This window comes from Sturnira hondurensis, unplaced genomic scaffold (assembly GCF_014824575.4).
Source record: "Sturnira hondurensis isolate 20B ecotype Veracruz unplaced genomic scaffold, ASM1482457v3 Scaffold0022566, whole genome shotgun sequence".
NCBI lineage: Eukaryota > Metazoa > Chordata > Mammalia > Chiroptera > Phyllostomidae > Sturnira > Sturnira hondurensis.
The window spans coordinates 1348469-1376032 of NW_028095197.1; the positions used below are offsets into that span (position 1 = coordinate 1348469).

Genomic DNA, 27564 nt, shown 5'->3' on the forward strand with positions numbered 1-27564 from the left:
CATGCGCACCAACTTGATGGAAATTCAATCTTACACTCAGTTTTCAAATAAGAGACAAAACCTTACCGCGCAAGATGGAGAACAGCTTCCACTACGTTCGAACCGTCTTTAGCACTTGTTTCACAGAATAAAGCCCCGTAGGTCTGAGGAAAGAAACGCGCACTATTAAACAAAGCCTCTGTTTAAGTTTCCTAAAATTCTGGCTTCCAAATCAGTAAATAAAATAAAAATAGTTTCCTATCGAGTATGCTGAGAGTGACCAGTATCTAAGAAATTGGATTCAGAGTTTCAATAATTAAACAGCCTCTTTATTCCAGAAACTGTTCCTAGTCAGGGTGGTTTATAATTTGCATTTTATTTTATTTTTTTAATATTTTTTATTTATTTATCTTTAGAGGGGAAGGGAAGGAGACAGGGAGAGAAATATCAATGTATGGTTGCCTCTGGTATGTCCCCTGCCAGGAACTGGCCTGCAACCCAGGCATGTGTCCTGACTGGGAATCGAACCGCGATTGTGTGGTTCACAGGCCCATGCTCAATCCACTGAGCTACACCAGCCAGGGCTTTTTTTTTTTTATAGTTCGCATTTTTAAAAAAACCCACAATACAACATTTCAAGCTTTAAGGTGCTTGTTTTCTATAGTCACACACATGCTACACGACATTTGCTATCAAATCATTTGAGAGAAATAGACATGATAGCTTAAGATAACCACTCAGGAATTTGAAGTCCAACAAAAGTGCATCTCCCTTTGGCCGGCAGCTAACACACGATCATTTTCGATCACGATTCAGCAGCCTGCGTGTTGCTAAAGCCAATGGGCATTCCTAGTCCTTATCAGTCCACCTCCAGTGGTTATGCGTATGACCATTGATCATATCACTCTCCTGCTTCAAACCTTTCAATGCTTCCCGTTCCACATCACATAACATTCAAATGCTGTACAATGCCCTACAAGACCTAGCAGCCCCTATGAGACCCCAGCCAACCTCCCGGCTTTACCTGCCACCACGATCTCACTCACAACGCTCCCTCTACTTCCCCAATGCCCCAAAGTCCCTCTCATCTCATGATCTTTGCACCTAGGGTTCCCATTAGCTAGGTTATTGACCCTCTTCTCCAGACTGACTCCTACCTACCTTTAGGATCTTAAGTAATCCTCCCTTGAAGATTGTTTTTGAACCATGAAAAGTTCCTATTAGGTCTCCCTATTATAAAACCTCAGAGCTGCCTGCCTGTCTTCCTGCACAGCCCTTGCCACAGTTGTAACTGATGAAGTTATTGTGCACCTTAGTTTACCAAGGTGCATACGACTTCCCTTAGGTAAAAAGAAGGGCGTGTGCTGCGGCCTGTGTAGGGGTCTCACAGTCCTGGGTGGGATAAGGGGAAGATGTGATGGCTGCTCTGAGGCAGGAAGAGAGAAGAACCAAATAGTGGGGAAAACTCCACTATGGGATCTTTTCCCACAAGCGCCCGAGTCCACAGACCCATCTATAAAAACTCACAACATGAACGGGTTTCTAGTAGAAACGGGTAGTGCTCCTGCAGAGTTCTGCAGCCACGATGTTATGGGATGAAACAGAGAATGCCTCCGAGGATGCAGGAGGGTGGAAGCGATGAGGGGCAGAAGCAAGCAGACCTTGGAATCTGAGAAATTGTGGGAAGGGAAGAAACCGGCACGCAGATGGCCACTGTGAGGTCTCTAAAGCGGCATGTGGGATGGAGTCTGACATGTGATCACATGCATGGAATGTCTGTCTCTTCCAGGCAGTAAACTTGGGAAGGCAAGGACTGTTTTGGACTCTATGTAGTCTTTGCTCAGCTCACAATGAAGTACTTGTCACGTGGTGGAGACAATTAAACATGTGTTGAATGAATCTCTCCTGTGTCACTGCCTCATTTTGGTGTTTACCACATTTGGTTCACAGTTCTCAAATTTAAAACAAGAAGGATCCCCCAACTCAGAAGAGTGAAATTCAAACTTCTTTTTAAAGGGCACATGGACACGCGGCAGAGAAGTCCTTTCACGGTGCTGACGAAAGAGAATGTTGAGAGCAATGTCACATCAGACTATGCTGTCCCGTAAGAACCTGTCGTCTGACCCAAGGTGCATCTGGTTCCGTGTAGAGTAGGATGAGCCAGAGGAGGGCCACGTGGCATTCTGGCACAAGGATGACAACGGGAGGACGAACGTGGCCCACAGTCATCATTTGGACAGGAGTAAGCTATATCCTCTACACAGATGCAAGCCAAAATAAGTACAAACTATCTATTCCAAGTAAACACACATCTTACAGGAAAAAAGAAGTTTCTCTATTGTTTTTCAACCAGGTGACACATTGCACCATCTCCTGCCCTTAGGCATCATAATGCCCCTGGACTTGAACCCCTCCTTTCAAACCCATTCTTCTCCTTTACCTGGATTCCAGGACCAGAGAAGGATTCCAGGAACCAGGTGAGAGTGAGGAAGAAGGTATGATAATTCTGCCTCCTCTCTGTCAACAATAGTCAATGGGAGGAAAGGATCGAATGACCAATCTACCTCAAAGAGGGATTTAACCCTTGGTGCAATTACTTATATTCATCAAGTGGGAGATGCTGGGAGTTCCTCCTGTGCAAGGACGGAATCATTTCCATTAAAGCAGGGAGTAGGTTCATCAAAGAACCTCCTAAGCAGAAGCAGACAAAGGCTAAAGATGTCTCCCAGTCTGGACCCACTCTCACTCCTACCATGGCCAGTTTCTCTCCAAAGTATCCCGGGACGCACTTCTGTCCCTCTGCGGCTGCAGTGTCACGAAGGTCAGCTTTGTTTCCCACCAGCATGATCGGGATATTCTCGGTGGTTGCATCCTATCACAAGGAAAACAAAGAAAGGGCACACACATCAAACACCAGACAAGTTACCACTACGCCGACAGTGGCTACCAGGCTACCACTGGGTGCCGCCTGACGTATGGACAAGACCCTTAAACCTCAAAATCTCTAAAAAGAGTCAAACGGTTCCCCATTGCCAGGTGAGAACACTGAAATTCAAAGATTCCATATAGGAAGTAATAAGGGCCAGGCTCTAAATTGACTGCGTTCCTCTTCCCACCGTACATACAAACCAACAGGAATTTGAGAAGCATGACCTCAGAATTACTTTTAACTGCAGTGCCCACATCATTTTCTACAACTTTCATTCTGAACAATAGTGTTTACAAGTCAACTTCATTATCCCAGATCCAAAACACACAAGTCCCGCCCTGGCTGGTGTAGCTCAGTGGATTGAGTGTAGGCCTGTGAACCAGAGTATCGCGGTTTGATTCCCAGTCAAGGCACATGCCTGGGTTGTGGGCCAGTTCCCAGCAGGGAACTCACAAGAGGCAACCATACATTGGTATTTCTCTCCTTCCCTTCCCCTCTAAAGATAAATAAGTAAAATCTTTAAAAAACAAAAACAAACAAAAAACCCCCACACAAGTCCCATAATGGGACCACCTGCTGCTCTCTGGTTTACAGAGCAAAGCAAGAAGGCCCTGAAAGTCAACACTCTCCTTATGAGGCGTCAATTATCACTCTTCTATTATCAGCAAATGCAAACCACCACACTGTCCCACACTCTCAGTGGAGCTGGGTTGAAATGTAAGATGTGAGAGGCAGACCTGAGTTTGAGACCTCACCTCTACCACCTCTGGCCGCTCACTGGCTGTGTGAAATCAGGCAAGTCTTTTCCTGTTTTTGCCTGCATGTCCCTGTGTGTAAAATTTAGCTGTTAGTAAAAGGTTCATCCCACCTCAGCAGGCTATGATGAGCGTAAGAGAATATAACCTGCCTAGACCCGCGGGTCTGAGTCCTAAATGAGAGGAATAGCAGCCCTGGCTGAGCCACGTGGCAGTTACTCTTTGTGGTGCCTACAGACTCCCAGGTGCTTGTTCAGTTCGGTGCCATACCCGGGACAGGATAAAAAAATATGCCTTAGAAAACATGAACTCATATTTGACTTCCCTCTCTTCAGACTACTCCCCTCTAACTGAAGGCACAGAGTGTGCTCAGAGCAGAGCGGAGAGGGAATAAAAGGCCCTCTCCAAACCTACCCCATGCACCCCTTAATGTGTTAATTAATCGTGTTCTTTGGCACTCAGCTCAGGATCCAAGGGACCTCATTTGGAAGCCATTAACCAAATACGCACTTAAGCAAGCCAAGAATCCCGACATCAAAAACGCCTTCCCAAACTCACACAGGTAAACACCTCCATCAAGTCTTGACTCAAACATCACCTTCTCCTGAGGCCACCCGACCACACCCACACCGATGGCAGCTGCCGCCAGCCCACTGCCTCGCCCTGAGGCCTCCCGCCCGCCTCCTTTTTGTTCCTGGGACATTTATCACGCTCCACCATCCTATTTATTTCATTTATCTGTGTTGTCTTCTTGTTCTGTCTCCCTCACTGAAGTACAAGCCCCTCAGGGAGAGGGCTCCCTGCTTTACCAACAGGCACATCCCAGGCACCTGAACAGCACCTACACGGGGGAGGTACCCACTGTTTCTGAACGCACAAAAGTCAGGATGAGGTCTCATGTCTCAAGCGTCTCCCTTCAACTTTTACCCAAATATTCAATAAATAAACTATTCATGACAGATAAGTAAAAGGTCATCATTTTATTTTACCCATGATTTTATGACAAGATTTTGTAACCTAGTGGTTTTTGATCAAAGCGTATTAATTATTCACTCGGAGGGTCCATTCACCACTGACACTCTACTTCTTCTCAATCCTCTGGCCTATCCTGACGATAACAATTAGCTTCTAACCATACTCACAGCAGCCAAATAAACTGTCCCTACTGAATTTCCTCAAATTGGGGAGGGTGAGCCATGGCAAAGGTTCATTGCACCCATTACTTTCATTGTTTTTTCCCACTATGTATTTTTGTCTTTATTTTATTTTTTAACATTTCTTATTGTTGTTGACGTATAGTTTTCTGCCTTTTCCCCCAACCCCTCCCCACCACCCCCAGCCCTTCCCACCTCCCTCCCATTTCCACCCCCCCTTGTTATTGTCTATGTGTCCTTTATACTTGTTCCTGCAAACCCTTCTCCTGTTCCCCTGAAATCCCTTCCCCTCTCCCCTCTGGTTACTGTCAGCCTGTTCTCAATTTCAGTGTCTTTGGTTATATTTTGCTTGCTCGTTCGTTTTGTTGATTAGGTTCCCGTTAAAGGTGAGGTCATATGGTATTTGTCATGCACCACCTGGCTTATTTCACTCAGCATAATTCTCTCCAGTCTGATATAAAAGTTAAATGTCAAGTGGTCTCTGATTTTTTCTCTATACCAAATCCAATAATTCATCTTTTTTAAAAGATTTTATTTATTTATCTTTAGAGAGAAAGGGAATAAAAAAGGGAGAGAAATATCAATGTACGGTTGCCTCTCATGAGTCCCCTGCTGGGAACTGGTCTGCAACCCAGACATGTGCCCTGACTGGGAATCGAACTACGATCCTCTAGTTTGCTGGCCCGTGCTCAATCCACTGAGCTACGCCAGCCAGGGCCAATAATTCATCTTGAATGCAATTTTCTTACTCCCCAGACCCTGTGAAAGGTACTACCAAACTGAAAAGGTCTCAGCCTGTGCAAGCCACTCAGCAAACTACAGTCGTGGGCTCCGGCACTTGCTACAGTGGGTCCCTAAGAACTCTTCCAACCCTGCCTTGCCTTGTAGGTTTCTTTTTCTTGAGCATAATCCAAAGACTTATAATGAAAACCACTTCCAACAGCTTCAACAATGAAGTTTTGCTGTACTCTTAACTACCTATGTGGACCAGTTAGCTGGGACTATCCTTTACTCTGGGCTCACTGCTCCGTCCCAGGGAGCAAGTCCTGGTCCTTCTCAGTAGCTGGGCAAGTTCCCACAAGGTCAAGAACATGACTAAAGACAGCAGACGCCACTCCTTCATGTGAAGACCGTGCCTCAGAATTCCTTTCCTGACCTCAAACGCGTCTTCTCACAATCTGCTGCTCGCTCGGACGCTTTATCAAGGGAGAAACCATACTGAACCAGGAGGTCCAGTTCTGGCCCCCGCTCCAACCCTAAACTCTGAATAACCATACACCAGCACACTTTCTGTGCCTTGGGGTTCCCCTCAGGAATGAAAATGACACTATGTTTCTTCCTTTCTCAGATACGTTACAGAGATGAATATAACATGGAAAATTTTATGAGAAAGTATCATACCATTTAAGTTGTATTTCAGTAGAAATGCACGTTTATTTATCACTAAGTTTTATTGCCAATTACAATGTCACTTCTCACATGGAGTCTTCAGTTAGGTGGTAAAAAGTTCTGTTTAGCTACCCCTGTACTTAATGCCTGTTAAAAACTGTATTAGACTAGTGTTTCGGGGTTTTTTCCTCGAGAGAGTATGCTGAACCACAGCTTGAACTATAGTTTTACATTGATTAATAAGGGCTGGCAGCACCCTAACTGTGATCAAATCATTTCCCATTTTTGAACATTATTTATGATGAAACCAAAGGACATGAAAGCTCCTCAGATGAATGACACCATGTCATTTGATCAAAAGAAAGCACAGACAGTTACCGAACACATTTGAAACACCAATTAGTTTTCCAGCGGTGCCTTGGGATTTAGAAAGAGCCAAGTCACTCCCAGAACAATGTTGAGCACACACTGGCTATGGAATCTGGGCCTTGCATGTGCTCACACCAGGGGGCGTCTGACCTGCACTTCCAGTGCATAGGGAAGCCCCTGTTCACGTGCAGCTGTGCTACCCACCCAGCCACCCCAGCCTCCTTGTGAGTACGGCTGCTCCTCAGGTCACCTGCATTTCCACCTGCTTCCAGGAGGGTTCTGATTTTATCGGTAAGAAAACCCAGTTTTACTCCCATGAACTCCCTTTAGTCTTGTCCTTGACCTTGTGGGAACTTGCCCAGCTACTGAGAAGGACCAGAAGTGCTGAGTGCCACTGGGAACTCTTCGTCTAACGTCCACCTCTTTGTGACATCGTGCATCAGTGGGTTCTGATCACATTCCCTTCGATGAAGAAGAGAACCTGCATTTTCCAAGAGAGCCTAGAGCTTCCCCATGTAATGTTCCGTTTCTGTTTTGATTTCTTACCTCTATCATATCTACCCATTCTCGTACATTAAGGAAGCTCTTCTCACATGTAACATCATACAGCAGCAAAACACCATCTGCTCTTCTGAAGTAGGACTTGGCAATACTTCTGAATCTAGAAAAGAGAAATGAACTTAAGTCATGTTTCTACTCAGTCCATTTGGTGCTGCTTCATTCACCTCTTTTATGCTCACTTTTCTCTCATCTTCTCAAATAAGCCCCTACTGAAAAAAATCTGTTGGCCACACGTCACTGTGAAACAGCCATCTCTGAGGCCTAGAACGAACCAGTGAAATGTAATGGGATGCAAATCTGGGCCACCAGTTTTTCAAAGCCAATCACTTTCTCCACCAAACCATCCCAAGAATGTCTACAAATGCCAAAACATAACCAGGGCAAGACTGACAGCGTAATTTCTGGAAATTCCAGCCTTGGCAAAAACCTACCAAAACCCTTAAGTGGGACACAGAGAAAGGTGGAAGGGCATGCACACCAGAGAAAAACAACCTGGGTGTGAGAAGGACCAACAATGTGGAGCGAAACGATGCGCCCGAAGCTTCACATCCAGGGGGTGGGGCATTCACCAGGGGAAGAGCACACTGTAAAACATATGTCTTAATCTAAATCAAGTGCAACATTTTATATTGTTTTACATAGGGCCATGTCAGCCACAAGTATGTTTTAAATGTTGAAACTCTCAGTTTGCCAGAGAATAGCTAGCTGTGTCCTACTGAAAAAATTAACTGACAAATCTTAGCAGCCTCAATGGTGCCTGGTGAAGAGGCAGGTAGGCACCCCATGCATACTCGCTGAACAACTAGATGCATTCTGCTCCCAAAGAGTTAGACCTAAACATTACACTCAGTGCTTCTGATCATCAGCAATAAATGTGAGACTAAGTGCTGTCACCAAATGGGAGTCTGTTACTTAAAGTTAGTGCCTCTGCGTTTGAGCCCAGGGTTGCTGACAGGTTCTGCTCTCCGTCTTTTATTGGGTCCCAATTAGTGGCTCCTCACACTGTCACTGCATTCAGAGGTGTGGTCTCTGAATTCTTGTTAGGAGAGGGCATGCTCTTTCTCTCACATGAACATGAGCTCAGTGGAAGTTTAAGATCCCTTCCTCACACAACTGACAGATAAGTGAAGGAAGTAGGAAGTGAAAGAAAGCGAGCATTCCTGAAATTCTAATGTCCCATATAACCATATGGCATATTATAATTATACAATCATAAGCACAAAACACACCAAGTGTGCTACAAAGCCTGCCTGTGCAAGCTGAGGCAGAGCCTGAAGCTTTAAGGAAAGCACTTGCCTCTCCTGACCAGCCGTGTCCCAGAGCTGCAGAACTGTCCGCTCTCCATCGACAATGAGAGTTTTCATCTGAAAGTCGACTCCTGAAAAGAAATACAGGAGAACATGGACAATGTGGCGTAAATAATTCCACTGGTTTTCACTTTCAAGTCAATATGCCAAAGAGCCCAGTGTGGTAGAGAAAAATGAACGTGGCCTTCATGGATGGTGACCTTCACACACTAAGTATAAGCCAGAACACACAAGTGCACGCAGATGCATCACCTGCTGGTTGGCTGACTTGGGAAAGGTTTCAGTCTATGAACAAAGGGAAAATCTATGTTCTGTTCGCCTACACAACTAGATGAACTTAGTTATATCTGTGTGCACATGTACACAAGTATGTATATATGTCCATGTGTATATGTGTGCACATGTGTGTACATGTGTACATATGTACATGATATGTATATGTGCCATGCTCTCTAACAACTGAACCAGATACTGTAACCTTTTTATGAATCAAATTGAAGTGGACTTTCAGCTTTGTTATCTTGAACAGTCTAATAAAGAACCATAAATTTACAAAGATGCCCATAATGAAGAGTGTAATCAATCTTTTTAAAAACACTTCTGGTTATCTAAATAAGAACAAGTTAGATAAAGAAAAGTAATTATTAATAACTTGTATATCCTCAATTGGTTTTACTGATTATTATGCAAATTTGGGAAATCGGGACACAACTTGTCTCCTGGTTCTGAAATAAAGAACTGTTATTCTACTGTAAAGGAGAGAGAGAGCATATAAGGTCTGTCCAGAAGGTATCCAGACATGTACTATGAAAAATACAGACATTTATTGAAGAAGACACAAGATACAAGAAACACTGCACACAGGACAATGGCACCTCAGTCCCCTTCATAGTAGACACCTGGGACCTCACACAGTTCTCCCAGTCGCCATCAGCTGCCCCATCATATTTTCCTGAATCTCATCAATGATCTGAAAGCTCTTCCCTTTCAAAGGTGATTTTAATTTTGGGAAAAGCAAGAAGTCGCAGGGTGTAAAATCTGGGCTGTTAGTGGGGCTGAGTCACCTGGGTGAGTTGATGCTTTGCCAAAAAACTCTGCAGGAGACGTGAGGCAGGAGCAGGCGTATTATTGTGATAAAGCTGCCGATCACCAGTTGCCCATAGCTACAGCCTTCTGAATCATCTGAATAGTTCCACAGAGGAATGTTCAAGCTTAATGCAAAATCTGATGTAGATTCATTGTTCTACTCACCCATTTTGAATGCAATGGCTATGCAGTACACGTGCTCACTCAATGGTATCTACCACCCCCCACCCCCGCCGACTAATAAAGTCACTGTTCACACACGTGCATTCCAGTCTACTCTCCTTGGCTGCAAGGTTACACTGATGTCATGCAAAGCTTTCTCTTTATACTAACAAAGGCTAGACTTTTTCCAGATGTATCTCATACATCTAGCTATGATTTTGACCACAGTGACAACCTACCCATCAATGATGTCATTTTACCAACATCAGGTGACATCTCATCAGAAAAACTTTCCCTGGTCACCCTGTGTAAAAGTGCACCTCTTCCTAAACATTATACTTTTGGTATTTGTTTTACATCTATTTCCTTCCTTTGGGATATACGTTCCTTGCGGGTTGGGATGTAGTCAACTCCACCCAATGTGTATCCTTAGTGCCTACAACAGCATCTGTCTCACAGCAGGACACAGGAATGAATGTCCTCTCAGGCCCTAACCTTCGTAAGGTTCATCTCACGGGCTAAGTAGATACCTCTGTCCTTTGTCAGTCTTCCTTTCCTAAAGTTGGGCCTTAGACAAAACAGAAGAGGACCATTCAACAGGCAAGGAAATGCACACACATCTGTATATATATGCACAGAGAGATAGATCTACGTATCTGTGTATATAATCCCCAAAGAAAATAAAATCGAGCTAAAGAAGATCGTTTCGCCATTAACATCTGAAAAAGGAACCATACCCAGGGTGGCACTCGTATTTCCTCGAAATTCATTCTTGCAAAGTCTCATGAGGAAACTAGACTTCCCCACAGCGGCGTCCCCAGCAAGCACGATCTTGTAAGCCTTCTGAGAGCTGGAAGGTCTGCTGTCTTCCACCGTGTCTGTCTGCGGGGAAGCCACAGTGGGTGACAAAGAGAGTGCCAGTTCTCTTCCTACAAGTCGCATGACACAGAAAACTATTTGTGTTCACAGATAAAAGTGTCTCAGAAATCCCCTACCTGGGGTGAGAGTGTCAAGATGGGCTTCCTTGGAAAACCAGCAAGGCTGTCTTCACCACCAGACTCCTGGGGCTTCCAGTCTAAGACAGAAGCCACACCTTCGGAACCATACGTCTCTTCATCCTTTATATCAGGAACCTGTTAAAAAAATTAGCTGTTAAAAAAACAAAGTCATTACACATCTACATCATAGATTAAAGAGAAGAAAAATATACAGTTGAATATATAGTCAATGCTGTTATGAAATAAAGTGGCCCTGAATGACAATCTATGAGAATTTCTCCTTATTTTGGTGGAGGAAAAAAAAAACCATACTGCCTAGGTTCCATATTTAAACCTTGCAAAAATGGATTCCCATGACTGATCAAAGGCGAACGGGGTGACAGATCTCTAAAAAGACAAGGCCTAGGAGCAGTGACTTCTGGGGCTTACGTCTGCGTCTGAAGCATCCCCCAGGACACTCTCCTGGGTGCCGTGTGGCCTCTGAAATGCCCTCTGGTGTCTGTACTCCACCTCCGAGTCGTACTCATTGGAATCTCTCAGGGTGGACAAGCCGCTGTCGAAACAGCTCTCAGGCAGGCTGTCAACTTCACAATTCATCCTCTGCATAGGATCACAGAGAGCCAACGAGTCACAGTCCTCATCCACGTAGGAAGAGCGAGATGACCTGGGAAAATGAGAAGACTGCTTCACCTGAGAGCTTGCCATTCGCAAGACCACACAGGAAAGAGTGGGACAGAATGGATTCCAGAATACCGACATTTTCACTTGTGCCAAGAGCCACAGTGTAATCCATGATTAAGCATCGGGGAAACAAAATGTTCAAAGCCACATCAGCTCCTTCTCTGCAACAATCAATTAAGATAAAGACACTCTAACATTTACTAAATTGAAGCTATTTTTAAAAAACCACCTTTATTTCCTGATACAAAAGTTTCCAGAATCTAAATGCAATCTAAAGTTGCATTAAGAAAAATAAAATATAGAACATGCAAATCTTTTCACTCAAATGTGGTCAGACCACATTCTGAACAGTGTGTCCATTTCTGGACAACACCTCCACTTAAAATAGATGCTGAAAACTTGGATGGGAAAGGCAACCGCGATGACATGAGCCTCAAAACCCTCAGACAGAGAAATCATTCAGTGTAATCAGCTTAAGTCTTAATGGTTTCTCAAACCATTAATCAAAGGGCTGACACATGAAGAATATATTCTCTCAGGTTGCCCAAGACAAAATAAGGGCCAACTGTTAAACTTTTCTGGGGAGTCATATTTCTAACAAAATGGTAAAAAATGGCAGGCAGTTAGAAATGTGTGGTTTTGGAATGGTTCCACAGGTGAGGTGAGTTTTCTGCCATTAAGTGCTAACATACAGTGTGGAAAGACCCCTATAGGAGGAAAAAGCTAGAACCCCTGATTTCTATTGATCTTTCCTTTTGTGAAACTCAAACAGGAGAATCTGAAGGAACCGCACATTCCCCTACTTACTTTAGCTTTCCTATTTATTTTTGTAAGAACCTAAGTTTATATTTATAAAATATAAAAGCAATGTTTATAAAAGCAATGGCTACAATTAATTTAGTCCCCACTGCACAGTAGGCACAATCCTAGCCATCGGGCGTATGTGACCTGATCAGAAGCAGGGACTGGGCTGGGTACATGGGTCTCCAGGCATGACACGTAAGAAGAGATGGAGATGCTTAGAAAAGACAGGTGATATTAATATAAAGAAACATAAGCCATACTAAAAAATATAAGATATCAAAATATTTTGGTGCCTTTAGCACATGTTTGAAATTAACTACGAAGGTGATTTAACCACCTTACTTTGTCTAAATATGTTGCTCAAGTATGAGGTCTTTTTCCTGGGACCGGAACTTCATACCAAATCTCCATCTGTCTGGCTAGCCAGGTGTGTGTACACATTCTTTTACTATTTAATCACTTGTGAAACTCTCCTGAAACTGATTTTAGGTTAACCTGTAAGGAACCTAAAAAAACCATTCTCATTAGAATATAGTACAAACTACTTCAGCTCACGTCATTATTGGTCAGAACTTTATTTTTTAACCTATTTGTATCTTTGATAAGGAATGAAAGAGAAGTAAAATCCTGAATTGAGCAATCACCTACATGAATATCTAAACTCTAAATTAAAAATACAGGTACAGACCAGACTTTTCCAAACTCATCTTACATACATTACTATTTTAAGATTAAACTATTCTTACCCATCCAAAGAATATTTTTATTACAATTAAATATGTAAAAGTATAGCACAAGCTACATTTTATTCGAGTTCTTAGAAAAACACAAAACTAAAACAAACACGCAAGTTAAAATCCAATAAGTAACAAAATTAAGTGTATAATATTTAAGCTTTTTATGTAACTTTTAAGCTTTTATAGCATCAAAAAAAACCAGAATGTTAACTTCTCATATCACATGAATGACCTCCCCAAAAGGAACATCAGTCAGACCACCTGTCCCCCAGTTACTGTTCTTTGTGATGTACACACGTGCGATACATCGCTGTCAGTCGGAGGTTCTGCTGTGGGATGGCTTCGCCCCTTAGAATCTACTGTCAAGGGGCTCTCAGCCCAGTACGTATGAGCCTTATTCATGGTGTCTATTGTTTTCAAAAATAAATCATGGTAAAATTTCTGGAATCATTTTCAATTATCTATCTTACCTCCTATGTGCTTAAAAAGTGACCTTAGATATCAGTCCAGAAAAATAAAATTACACCCACACATTCATAACAGTGACCTCTATCTCTCCGTAAAAGAGCAGCCAGCCTATTAAAAACCAGTCAACTATTATAATTTTTTATTCATAAATCAGTGGACAATAAACACATGTGAGCGGTGGAATTTTCTTAAAAGTGATCACCAATTGCCTTGGTTACAGACCTTCCTGAAAGGGGACCTGCCCCTTTTGTTATCACCAGAATGTGAAGTTCATTATTCTTCAGCCCAAGGGTTCTCGAATGAAAAGGAAATGAACCTGAATCAGCAAGTTGCCTCGGAAGTGGAGAGATGGAAACCTGGAGCTTGGACATTCACTTCTACTTTCAAGCTTTGACATGCTCCAAAAGTAACTTTTTAAGTAGCAACACTGGATATATGTGTCACACATATAATCTTTCTGTTTTTATTGCTAAATCTCAAGTTACAGTACCACCAATATTTCACTACATTTAATTAAAAATAGGACTAAATTTTCCCTTCTGGTAAGCCTCTGTGACTTAATACAGTAGCTTGTAAACACCAGCCCTATTGCTACTTGTGTTGAACGTTTCCTTTTCCGTCAACAGGGCTGGCATAATATTATGCTGAGCTACTAAACATTTGCCATGAGTCTCAACATCATATACCACATATATCGTAACACCGACTGGTTGTCCCTGAAACACCATTTACTGACTCTACCTACCTCTGTGAAACTACACTCAATCAGGGATGAGGTAAAGGTGAATGTACACAATAGCAGGTCATGATAATATCTAAGGAAGTCACTTTGGCCTTCCCACAACATATTTACTCTAATCTTTACCTATTTCATGTTTCAAAAATGTGAAGTAAGAGTACAAGTAGAAATTAGTGCCCCAAATATACTCTCATTATTTTCACATACCTGTGAGGAAATTTACTTTCCTTTCAACTTTGATCAAGAATTCAAACGAAACGTAAGTAACATACCTGTCATAGCCCGGAGGCTGAGGAGAATGACCATTAAATTTGGGACTGCTCCTAGAAATTGTATTCCCTGGGGACGTATTATTTATGCGCTGTAATACATAAGTAATGGTGTGTTACTCCACGTAAACATTTTATTTATACATGCTATTTAAACTGTAGCACCCTAGTTAACGTCTAATGTAATTAAACCTTTGGTGTCCTTCATGAGCAAACCTGAGCACAGAAACCAAGAGGAAAACATGCAACAACCACATTCGGTACTTTCTCCTCATCATGTCGTCAGTCTAAACCCCACCATGTCGGCCATAAAGGGGCACCCAGTTCCCTAGATCTGCAAGGACCGTGCAACACCAGCCCCTAGGGATGTGCTTCCTCTCAAACCATAACTTGGCTTAGGGAGTGACCCTTCCCTATCCAAAGCTATGGCACTGGGACCCCAAATGTGAAGCTGACCCCCCACAGTGGGAGATGAGGCTTCCTGGTGCACAGTCCGGCAAAGGTCCTCCAAATTCTAAATGAAGTGTAGCTGGTTTTTGTGAGAGGGTTTAAAATCCAAGGCCTCCACTCTGCTGGTCTCACTGCCATAAAGAATACTCAATGTGTGCAGACACACTCCTCAGCCAGAGGCACCCTCTCCGCCCTTTCAACTGGGCAATATTGCATTTGCACGTCCATGGGACAGCCCGCTTTTTCTGATGTCCCTGCTATCTGCGCACATCTTAACTACCTACTACACACTCTGCAGGACCCAAGTCGCACTTTCTGTACACCTTTCTCTGGTCTCCTAGACCATCTAACAAAGAGTTGGTTACCCTCCAGGCATTTATTTCCTCAGAGGGGTAGCGTATTTTTCATTTGGGCAAAACGCGTCCCCTATGATTATATGGAATAGCTTCTCATGGATGTAAGTTCTTCCCTAATTAAATACAAGATTTTCATCAAAATAGTCTACCACGAGACAGAACGACACGTGCTGGAAAATCCTACAGCGTACCAAGGATCTGTTGAACTTGCTGTAAGTGCTTTCCAGGGCACTCCTTAGGCCGTCGTTACTGTCGTGCAGTTTCCGGTTGGCTGTCCTACAGAGTAAATAGAGAGATAAATCCATGCTGAGCAGTCCTAGTGGGAGTAAACGGCAGCACTTGCTTTTCAGACTGTGATGTTCAGAGTGTGGAATTACCACCTCTTGTAACTTGCTCTCTCTTCCCTTCACAGCTCCCAAACTGAGATCATAATTCACTACTAAATGTGCAGCTTAATGGATGTATCACCTCTCTTTAAAGATCTCGGGGCATTTTTAGGAAGGTATTAGCCATTCTATGGAACTGCTCTTCCCTCAGGTAGCTCCGCTGCTGGAACAGGTTTCACGTAGGTCCCCGATCTCCAAGCGCCTGGAGCAGGCCACCACCACGAGCCGCCCTCTATCCCCCCCGCACACAGGCTGGCTGTGGACGTGGTGTATTATACCACACTTTTTTTCTGGCTACTCCCACAGCCCACTCCTGGCCTGGTGCAGTGCCACCAGGCAATGCCATGTACCTGCTGAAGGCTCAGATGTTGACTATAGGTTCAAATCCCACCTCGGGTGTGCCCTTCCCACATGACTGACAGGAGTTATTTAACCTCGCACAGCCTCAGCAACCTCTTCTATGGAATGAGGGTAATAACAGAGCCTCTGCGATGGAGGTGGCCAGTCTTTCCCTGCCAAAGGCTTATTCATCCTTCAGACCTCAGCTCACTCGGTGTCTCCACTGGGAACACTTCCTGGGACAAAGTTCTCTACAGTATGCCCTTGGGGAGACACTTCCCTTTGACCCACCTCTCTCATTCAACACTTCATATTTCTGCAATTACTGGTCAGTTTCTGCCTTCTTCCCTAGACTAGCCCCACTAAGAAAGAGACATTTTTCCTCCTACTTGCCACCCTATTCTCAGCTCTTGGCCTACCTGATCCATAAAGGTGGTGAATGAAAATCTGCTGAATGAATGTATGAATGAATGAGATTATAGTAACACATCAACTCTGTAATTGCCACAGGTGAGACTTAACAACCACTCATAGATGGTGAAAAAAATTGTCAAGCCAGATCTTACTTCATTTGCGGGAGGTAAAAACAGCAGAAAATACTGTCTGAGTGGAAAAGAGGGAAAGGGAGGGAGAGGGGTAAGCTTTGTGCAGAAGGGCCTCAGAAAAGGGCATTGAGATTCAGCTGTGAAGTTGACAGAGCAGGTATAATATTTCCACTATGGTTTTAAAAAAACTAAGAAAAATATACCTCTAACCAAGCACAATAAACTGTGAGGGAACAGCCATGTATGCCTGGTGCTGTGACATGCACCACCGCCAGATGCCTGACAGCCTCTCGGTGGGGCTGCAGAGAAAGTCACCAAGGTCAGGGCCACTATTCTTTACAGAAGTATAATAAAGACATGCTGGACATATCATCTGACTTGCAAGGGCTTTTAGAGAATTATACTTGAGTGCCTGCATTTGAACAGTTTATTTAGGGTTAGACAGCAGGTGGTTGTGCTAAATGCAGCAAAGCTAGAAGAAACAGGTGTGGACACAGGAACCCAGTCTTCAGAATGCAGCATCGTGTGTTATGGGTGGCACATACTTTATTCACAAGAAATAAGTAAAATGTAACAAGCATTTTATATGAGAACTTACTGGAGTATTTCAATTTGCCTCTCAAGACTATTTCGATCTTCTGTGTACTCTCGGATTATTTCCAGATCCCTGTAAAATTATATTTTATGTTTGAATGAAAATTAGGCGTTCCATCCTGCCTTACCCCAACCTGCCTGCTCAGACTCTCCTGTCACCTTTACGAAGACGTGTGTCCTTCACCAGTCTCCACTCATCTGTGCTCCCACTGGGCTCCTCTGTGCTGTCTGCAGCCTCCTCTCCTCCGAGGACTCCACAAACATGCCCACACCCTCTGCTTCCCGTGCAAGGTGCTGCTCCACCTCACTGCCCACTCGGCACCCACCTGCCCTTCCATCCACACCCCACTGCCCTGGCTCTGTTCCTCACTGGCAATGAACCACTGACCTTCAGCGAAGCTTCACCTCCCCAATTCGCTCTCTCACTTGAAACCTTTCTTTGCTCATCCCAAGCCTTATACAATCCCAACCCCAGCTATTTTCTCCTTTCTCCTGATACCGCCTCCTCTCCTTGCCTTGCCCCTGCTCTTGCTCTCCCTCTGTTCCTCACCCTGAACTGCAGAGAAATCCGCAGGACTGGGCTTTCCCCATTCACTACAAACTTTGGCACACTGATTCCTCTGTGGCTTTATTATGAAGCCCTGGCCTCATTCTCAAAAAATCCACTCTGAACACTGGTCACTCATCTCCAGCCCGTATCTCATGTCAGCCCCATTTCTAAGCAGACAACCCCCCTCATCAGCTTCCAAAACTCTCAGGGTATCACATTTTGTCCACAATAACCTGCCCATTCTCTCTCTTGATAAGGCTAGAAGTTCCCCAATTGTCCACAGAAATTTAAGTTCCTTCATGAAAAATCCTGGGCCCTTACATTCTAGTGTTAAGCTAGCTTTTAAACATTTTAATTTTTTTAACGTTGCCTTTCCATTCAAAATATCTTTTTTTTCCTGCCCAGTGGTATAGCTACTGTTCCCCAGAACAGTCTCATCTGTGCCTGTGTTCTTCATCACACTGAGTTGGTTACTGCCTCACCTGGAACATCTCTAGACTTTCTCCTCCCATCTGTGAAATGGGATGAGGAAAGTCCCTATCTTGTAGGCTATTCTGTGGACTGAAGGAGTTAATGCTAGTACAGTACTAAGGACAATGCCTGACTTATGGCACCTGTGTTACTTGCTGATGTTGCTCTGCTCCCTTGACCAACACAAGCCCATCCCCCTCCCAAGTCCCCTCAAGTGTCTCCTCTCTACTAAAGTTCTTCACCTCTTCTGAACTAAAAGAGCACGCTGTCTACCATCACATGGCAATGAACCCAACCTGTGACACTGTTCAGCTTGTATGTCAACTCTGTAATCCTTTAGCTTTTTATCTTCCTCAACTAAATCTGAAATTCTCAAAGAGCAGAGACCACAAGTTTTCTTTTTTGTACACTGCACACTCAAAACTCATTTAGCTCGAGGACCAGTACATGGCAAATAATAAATGTTTCACTGCCTTCCATTATAGGACCTGGATTCTGATTAAAGTTTGCCAACAAACAAACAAAAAACGATATTTTCCTCAGTGTACATATGTGTGCGTATATACATTTATGCATATCGATGCACTTATATGCAAATATGTGTATGCATATACAAGGTCTGTCCAGAAGGTATCCAGCCATGTAATACTAAAAATATACACATTTACTGAAGAAAATGTGTGTATTTTTAGTTACAGGATACAAGAAACATTGTACACAGGACAATGACACCTCAGTCCCTTTCAGTGCAGCACCTTGGGACTTCACACAATTCTCCCAAATCACCACCAGCTGCCCCATCATATTTTCCTAAATCTCATCAATGGTCTGACATCTCTTCCCTTTCAAAGGTAATTTTAGTTCTGGGAAAAGCCAGAAGTCACAGCGCACCAAATCTGATCTGTAGCAGGGCTGAGTCACCTGGACAATTTGATGTTTCACAAAAAAACTCTGCAAGAGATGTGATGCATGAGCAGGCTTATTGTCATGAGCCTACTTTTTCAGTCATTTTGAATGTGACAGCCACATAGCACACATGCTCACTCAATGGCATCTACCGCCCCCACCGACAAGTACGTCACTGTTCACAGATGTGCATTCCAGTCCACTCTCCTTGGCTGCCAGGGTACATCCATGTCATGCAAACCATTCTCATCATGTTAACAATAGTTGGATTTTTTCTGGACAGACCTCGTATGTATATTTTACAATTGCACACACATGCATTTTCATATATATAAATACGTGCCTGTGTATGTAATGAACACCTGCCTCCGTGTATGTGTTAGGCTTCCTGTTTTAATACTATACTGCAAAACTAAAGCAGGACAAAACAAAATTACTTGCCTAAGACGCCTACTTTTCACTTCTCTTATGTTGAAGGGCCAATATGCCTAACTTCAAAGCCCTTTAATTAGCACTGACTCTTGACATGTGAGATATATTCTTCTGCTCCCAGTTAATTCAAACATTTATTAAGCCCTGCACTGTCCTACCCAGTCAATAATTAAACTAATTCATGTTTGTATAAAAAAAAATTACTAGGAAAGCTGACACTGAGAGTAAAATCTTTAGAACAAAGAACATATGAGTAAAGTTAACAAATAAGCCTTTATTATCATATAGCTGAAGTTCAATAACCATCAGTTATTGAACTGTTCAATAACTGAAGTTCAATAACCATCCCCAGGATGGTTATTGAAATAAATATTCCACTCAAACTAAAAAAAACAAATGTGAACTTTCATACCTTTCAGAATTCAGACTCTGATCAGCGTAATCACTTTTCAATGCATCTAATTCACTCTGAAGAAAGGCTATGTTCGTCTGGGCTTCTAAAAGATCTTTCTTAACCTTCTGATTTTCCTAGAGAAAGGGAACAGTGCAGGTCATTAGATTTGGTTCAGCTGGGAGATAGGAAGTCAAGTGTAGAGTATGTAACCTTCCCACACACCAGTCTCATCCAGCCACAAGTCTTCTGGTATTCAAAACATCATCAACTCAAGGTAATTTGAAATTACTATAAAGTACTACAGTGTCAATAATCTAAACATTCAAAGTTGTTATTTTTTAAAAAAATACTTGTCATTTGGTGCCAAACCCCAACACTCAAGAGTATGTCATTAGTAGTTTGGCAGGTTATTGGCATATTTATTGAAGCCAAACATTTAAACATCTGTATTACTTGAGAGTTACGAAACTCCTAATAAAAATTCTGTGGAATTTGTAGTACCTATGTCCATGGAGGCTGGCTACTTTTTTACAGTAAATCCTATCACCAAACACGTTCAAGTTTTGCACTCAAGAGTAAACTGATATAGTTAAAAATTTTCCAATGTTTTGGAAGTTCCAAAGGAGCTAGAATTTTCTAGGGATTTTTTAAAGAATTTTTAAAAATTTCAAAATTCATCTAAGAAGTTTTTCTAAAAACAGTTCATTGGCAGCTTCCAGCTCAAAATGGTGAACTAAGCACATGAATTTGTCTTCCTTCCCTTTTGAGACCCCATTAACATGAAATACCAAAGGAAATAAACCAGTAAAAGTTAGAAGAATGGAAGAAGGGCCCATCTGCAGTGAAGTGACTTAAACATTTCTGAAAAGTGGAAACTGGACAGAGACGTGCTGATGAAAGAGAGAGAGTAGAGGAAAAGGAGGTCCAGAAGTTGGTGTGGAATATTCTGCTGTAGAACAAGAAGCAGCAGTTGGCCAGGCAGAAACCCAGAGAGTGAGAGTGGAGCTGAAAACCGAGATTAAATTAGTGTATTAACTCACTCTACCCCTCAAGCCTATGCCTGCTCCTCCTCTAGGAAAGAACCGTAGATAGCCAGAATTGATTCCAAAGGCAGAAGACAGGGCTTGTCTTTTTACAAAATAACTGTATGATCTCTATAAGGAAAGCGAAGGCATCTCTCTGAATATGTCCAGAGAGATGCTTAAAGCACCTAAATAAAGCATCCATGTCCCACACATTCTGGGATTTGAGGTTCCCCCAGTCTGACAGCCAGCTTCACACACAGAGCTCCTAGGAAGACCTTTTTTCAGGGCAGAGGTCTTGAGGCAAACAGATCTATTTACCTAGCTGCACAGGACTCCTACACCAGCTACCGAGAATGATCAGAAATCCCCATCAGTCCAGTAAGAACTGAAACTTCATAGACTCCAAAATTAACACTTTAAGGAGGAAAAAATAAATTCTATGCATTAGGAAGAAGAAATAGGAAGTTACAAGCAGTCAGTGATACAGCAAAGATAGAAAAGTTTTTTGTTTTGTTTTGTTTTTCACAGCAAAAAACCAAAACCTCAACCAGGAAATCCAAGAAAAACAAGCAACTCTGCAAGAAAGCCATGATCTAAGTACACGGCCAGCTAAGATGTGGCAAAACGTGGAGCTGGCGGTGCATGGAGGGGATTCTCTTGACTGTGAGGCTGGGAACCCCTTTTCAGTGGCACAGGGCTCATGGCTAGAGAGAAAGGAATGCAATTCTAGTTCATGCTCTCTCACTTCTTGCCTCTGCAGTGAGAATAAAAGAAATGCTCATTATTCACTTTTAGAGTTAACCTAAAAACAAAATAAAGTTTTTAATGATATTAAAACAGATATAAATGTTATCAGTATTGGCAACAAAAAGACCAAAGATGTGGTCAGCAGAAGATAGAAGAGAAACAGAAAGAGGAAAGTTGCAGGAAGGGCAGGGCATTACTGCATCAGACACAGATCGGAGTGGATGCTATAAGAATGCAAGGTTAACTATTGAAAGTTTAAGGCCATGCCATTATTGCTGGGAATAAACTATAAATGTGAGTGTTCACAACAGATGGGGTATCACTGAGGGGAAAAGCCTGCATAAATAACACCTTTGGTTGAGGTATTTCAAAGACTTTCTCTGACTATAGCATTGATTTCTCTTTAAGCTTCTATTCCTGGAACACTGAAATAATAGCATGATTATGTCCAGAAAACAGCAGTCTAACAGGAAATGTATTTCTGTAAGAGGTGATTCTTACCATTGATAAATCATAAATTTGTTTCTTTAATGCAGCCACATCTTCTTTTTGACTTACATGTTTGGACTGTTCTTCCAGCTGAAAGAGCAAATAAAAGTTGCATGTTTACAGACTTTGAATTTATTGAATTACAATTAGGAATACCCTTGCATACAGAAATGGGAATTCTAAAAGTCTTCTGTTTTCAACATCATACAACTTTTTAAGTCATTAAAGTATACATAATCCGTAAGCATTTAAAATTTTGCTCTAAATAATTTCAACATTTGAAAAAGGAGTTTTATTGTTCAGTAAGTTCTCTATGAAACAATGTGAAAGCCCTTTATGGAGACTGTTCAGCTATTTAGCAACCCAATCCTTCTTTTCCAATTGCATTGCATATGAGTCTGGACCTGAATAGTCACCTGGAACTTTATGTGCACTTAACACTTTCTATCCTGTACTGGAATTATGTTCTACCTTTCCTTACTAGAGTCTAAGATTTTTTTAATATATTTTTTTAGATTTTTATTTATTTATCTTTAAAGGGGAAGGGAAGGAGAGAAGGAGAGAAATATCAATGTACGATTGCCTCTCGTTCGTCCCCTGCTGGGAACTGGCCTGCAACCCAGGTATGTGCCCTGACTGGGAATCGAACCACGATCGTGTGGTTCGCAGGCCCGCGCTCAATCCACTGAGCTACACCAGCCAGGGTGAGTCTAAGATTTTTAAAAAAAAAGTTAGTGTCACTTCCACCTATGTTTTCTTCACAGTGATTTCAAGAAATTCTTATGAAATGACTGAAATCAGTAGAATTTAAGTATGTTGTGAAGGTAGAGACATGCACACACAAAATTATATAAATATGTACATGAGCTTTGCTTACTGATTGACTCATTAGTATTTCTAGGCTCAAATGGCTCCAGAGCACTGATAACATGGACAACAAAAATGCTTTCTCTACAAAAAAGATTACGCCCCAGCCCTGGCTGGTGTAGCTCAGTGGATTGAGCACAGGCCTGCGAACCAGATGATTGCAGTTCGATTCCCAGTCAGGGCACATGCTTGGGTTGCAGGCCAGTTTCCAGCAAGGGCCAGTTCCTTGCAGGGGATGCATGAGAAGCAACCATACATTGATGTTTCCTTCTTCTCTCCTTCCCTTCCCCTCTAAAGAGAAATAAATAAAATGTTTAAAAAAAAAAAAAAGATTACACCCCGTGGGAAGTATGAGGCTTTGTGGGCGTCCATTAATTGAATACTTATACATTGATCAAAATGTATGCCTTATTTCATTAAGTCTAAGTACTTTGACACTGGCCTTTCTTCATCTTGCCAGATGGCTTCTGCTGAAGGTTTTCACACAACTATGTCTAATTGCACATAGCTGACAGTAACCAAGGACAGTCATGGACCTTAAGATGCATGCCAAATTCAAGGAAGAAAAACTGTTGGCAAAATGAGTTTTCAGAGTCATTGGCAGAAAGTAATGGCAATTATAACAACATTGTAAACTTTTCTAGAGTTCTTTAGAGCCTTTAACATGCTCTCACATAAATCATCTCTTGTCTTCTTGAAGAACAACCCTATCAAGTGAGAAGAAAGTCTGCTACAAGGGAAGAAGCACCAACTGTGTGGTGAGGACGACTCCACTGCTTGTGTGCTGTGTGACTGTAAGTTATTTAACCTCTGTGGAACTTGGTGTCTTTATTTGTCAAANCTGTTCAGCTATTTAGCAACCCAATCCTTCTTTTCCAATTGCATTGCATATGAGTCTAGACCTGAATATTCACCTAGAACTTTATGTGCACTTAACACTTTCTATCCTGTACTGGAATTATTTGTAAATGTTCTACCTGTCCTTACTAGAGTCTAAGATTTTTTTAATATATTTTTTTAGATTTTTATTTATTTATCTTTAAAGGGGAAGGGAAGGAGAGAAGGAGAGAAATATCAATGTACAATTGCCTCTCGTTCGTCCCCTGCTGGGAACTGGCCTGCAACCCAGGTATGTGCCCTGACTGGGAATCGAACCGCAATCGTGTGGTTCGCAGGCCCACGCTCAATCCACTGAGCTACACCAGCCAGGGTGAGTCTAAGATTTTTAAAAACAAAGTTAGTGTCACTTCCACCTATGTTTTCTTCACAGTGATTTCAAGAAATTCTTATGAAATGACTGAAATCAATAGAATTTAAGTATGTTGTGAAGGTAGAGACATGCATACACAAAATTATATAAATATGTACATGAGCTTTGCTTACTGATTGACTCATTAGTATTTCTAGGCTCAAATGGCTCCGGAGCATTGATAACATAGACAACAAAAATGCTTTCCCTACAAAAAAGATTACACCCTGTGGGAAATATGAGGCTTTGTGGGCGTCCATTAATTGAATACTTATATATTGATCAAAATGTAGGCCTTATTTCATTAAGTCTAAGTACTTTGACACTGGCCTTTCTTCATCTTGCCAGATGGCTTCTGCTGAAGGTTTTCACACAACTATGTCTAATTGCACATAGCTGACAGTAACCAAGGACAGTCATGGACCTTAAGACGCATGCCAATTTCAGGGAAGAAAAACTGTTGGCAAAATGAGTTTTCAGAATCATTGGCAGAAAGTAATGGCAATTATAACAACATTGTAAACTTTTCTAGAGTTCTTTAGAGCCTTTAACATGCTCTCACATAAATCATCTCTTGTCTTCTTGAAGAACAACCCTATCAAGTGAGAAGAAAGTCTGCTACAAGGGAAGAAGCACCAACTGTGTGGTGAGGACGACTCCACTGCTTGTGTGCTGTGTGACTGTAAGTTATTTAACCTCTGTGGAACTTGGTGTCTTTATTTGTCAAAGTAGGATATTTACACCTGCTTTTTAGAAAACATTTGAGATTTAGATTTTTAAAATTATTTTTAAAAGTGCTCAATAAACTGCAAAGTCAATACAATACCTTATTATGGCTAGATAGGAGACTATATTTTTAATCACATTTTACAGATGAGAAGCTAAAAGTCAGAAAGACAAAGCCAGCTGTGCGAAGTGTCACAGACAGAAACTGCCAGCCTCTGTAAGGACTCAGGGCTCATTGCTCCTGACTCTCACTGTCTGGTGCCCATTTGGTCTTCATCATACACTGTATCAGGTCAAAAAATCTCTGTGTCTCTTCTTACACACATTCTTTTAAAGATTTGGGGAGGCATGGAAATAAGTGAGGACAATGACTAGGATCATCTGTGACTCCGGCCTAAATAAGAGACTGGTCCATTCAAATTCTGTAATACAAGCATCCTATGCATAGTCTAATGATCTTTGGAAATTAAATAAAAGGTTAACATTGATAATAATTTTTCAAGAATACTGAGAATTCTTAATAATTCCAGGTGTTTAAATCACAATAGCCCACAAAGTACAGTTACTCATCACTCATCTCATTGTATATTAACACCACTGGAAGGAGTATTAACAGTTAGCACAAGAACAACCAGGGAAGCAAAGCGATATCCCCAAATTCACAATGCCACTCTCAGGATGATTATTTTTTCAGTATTCTTTTCATGTTAGCCAAGATGTTTCCATGCATTATGCAGACAATCCACATGGGAGAAATGGCCCCAGTACTGAGCCGGAGTCCGTCTGTGCCCCCAGCCAAGAGCCTGTTTTAAGCATCTCTTCCCAAATGGGGTGGGCATTCAGCGATGCCAGCTTGGTAGCTTGCAATTGGTAATGGTGGGGGTATTCATACCACAGAAATTGGCAAATGCTACAAATCTCCACCTCAGGCAGAGCCAGTTGTTAAACATCTAGCAGCAGGCCATGGAGTGAAACATTCCTATTCATTAGGACCAAACAGAACCAAGGCCAAAACCCATTCATACCTCTGCTCACACTTCAGCAAGCTCTCTCCCACCTCTGCCTAGGTCTGAGACTTTGAACACAGAAGAGGAATATTCACTCCACTTAATAAATATCCACTGAATCCCTTGCAGTATGCTGGGGCAGACACACAGGTATAGGTGACCGGGAAGCACAGTACCCTCACTGTCACGAGCAGACGGTCCACTGGACACGTGGCTGCTGAGGGCACTGGGTTGGTGAAGACTAGGGAAAGAACACTGGTTTGATGGACAACTGTATTTATTAGATCTGTGCAAGTGACAGGTGCCTTTGGAAACAGAAAAGGAAACAGAGGGCCTCAAAAAAAAAAAGTCCTGCCACTGAGATCTGATCCCATCCACTGCTTCCCTGTGATTCCTATTGTCTTACTCACTAATAACTCAGAGACGCCGGTATCCTGAAGCTATTCCTGAAAGTCCAGCCACCGCATACCTACCTTTTTCAACTTCTTTATTGTCACCTGCAGATCCCCTACTTCTGTTTCATACTGACGTCTGAGGTCACTGAGGGCTTCCTCGGCTTTGCGTTTTTCCTAAAAGAAAATAAAGGTTTTACTGATTTAAACAGGTTCATCAAGGCCCCATAAAGGAATAGTGTTTTATGTACAACAAAGGCTGATCCCGAGTCTCCTACACAGGGAGGGTAGGAGACTGTATGACTGTAGCTGGACGGCCACTTCTGGACTCGAAGCCCATTCTAAAGACGAAACAACAAAGGCTCAGAGGTAAGATTATTTTTCCAGCACCATCGATAACATAGACAGGACAGAGCCAGGAAGCAAACTAAGGTGTATGGATGCCTCTCAGGTAAGGTAACAAGACAAATGAATAGAAAAAAAAATAAAACATTTTTCCAAAAAAATGGAACCTACACTAGCTACTCAAAGAAATATGTCTATTTTTCTGTTTCCAGTGAACATTAATCACCCAGATATATTTTATTTAAAAAAAGATAATTGTTTCTTCTATGGAAATAACTGAAGGCAGCATCCAACTTTCAACTCTAAGGATTCCTATAATAAATAAAATTATATAGGATATACTTTTACATCTTCCATTATAATTTATATTCCATTATAAAACACTGAAGTTTGCAGAGAGAACTTTAATTTTGCTGTAATCAAGCTATAAAGCCAGCGGTAGGCATGGGCAGTAAGTCAGGGGCGTGCAGCACCCAAGCCACCCTGCTCTACAGAAGGCTGGCTCCACCTTTTCCCTCAGGCCTCTGCTCTCACTTCACCTCCTGTTGGGAACCGCCCTGCCTGGCCTCAGGAATTGTAACTGCCTCCCATGGCTAAGTGAGCGAACTCCGGAATGGGGGCTGCAGGAGACAAAACTTGTATCTAGCAGCAAGAGCTGCTTCTACTTCTTCCCCTGCCCCCAAAGCATGGTGGATGTCCATGGTGGGTATGACCCCTCAGAGAGGGGCAACCTAGGCCAGACACAATCACTTGGGAGGCCATGATAGAAAGACTCAGGGAGGGGGCTGTGACAAACAGGGAGGGATGGACCCTCATCTCTCCCCCGACCATTGTGACTTCCTGGCTCTTGGAAATCCACTTAAGCCCAAAAACCTGTGATGGGGAAGGCAGTGCAGCCTTGTGCTGG

General features: G+C 42.4%; 1 protein-coding gene across 1 annotated transcript in view; it reads right to left on the reverse strand.

Moving 5' to 3' along the window:
• RASEF (RAS and EF-hand domain containing) overlaps nucleotides 1-27564 on the reverse strand; it is a 69482-nt gene that overhangs the window by 5846 nt on the left and 36072 nt on the right. Inside the window, exons 4-16 of the mRNA XM_037035919.1 lie at nucleotides 26394-26489; nucleotides 22084-22161; nucleotides 19829-19944; nucleotides 17062-17130; nucleotides 15385-15469; nucleotides 14391-14479; nucleotides 11119-11353; nucleotides 10687-10824; nucleotides 10429-10573; nucleotides 8433-8514; nucleotides 7122-7236; nucleotides 2732-2851; nucleotides 67-143 (exon numbers count right to left, since the gene is read on the reverse strand). Coding sequence (XP_036891814.1) covers nucleotides 67-143; nucleotides 2732-2851; nucleotides 7122-7236; nucleotides 8433-8514; nucleotides 10429-10573; nucleotides 10687-10824; nucleotides 11119-11353; nucleotides 14391-14479; nucleotides 15385-15469; nucleotides 17062-17130; nucleotides 19829-19944; nucleotides 22084-22161; nucleotides 26394-26489 — 1445 coding nt within the window. The remainder of the gene's footprint in view (nucleotides 1-66; nucleotides 144-2731; nucleotides 2852-7121; nucleotides 7237-8432; nucleotides 8515-10428; nucleotides 10574-10686; nucleotides 10825-11118; nucleotides 11354-14390; nucleotides 14480-15384; nucleotides 15470-17061; nucleotides 17131-19828; nucleotides 19945-22083; nucleotides 22162-26393; nucleotides 26490-27564) is intronic.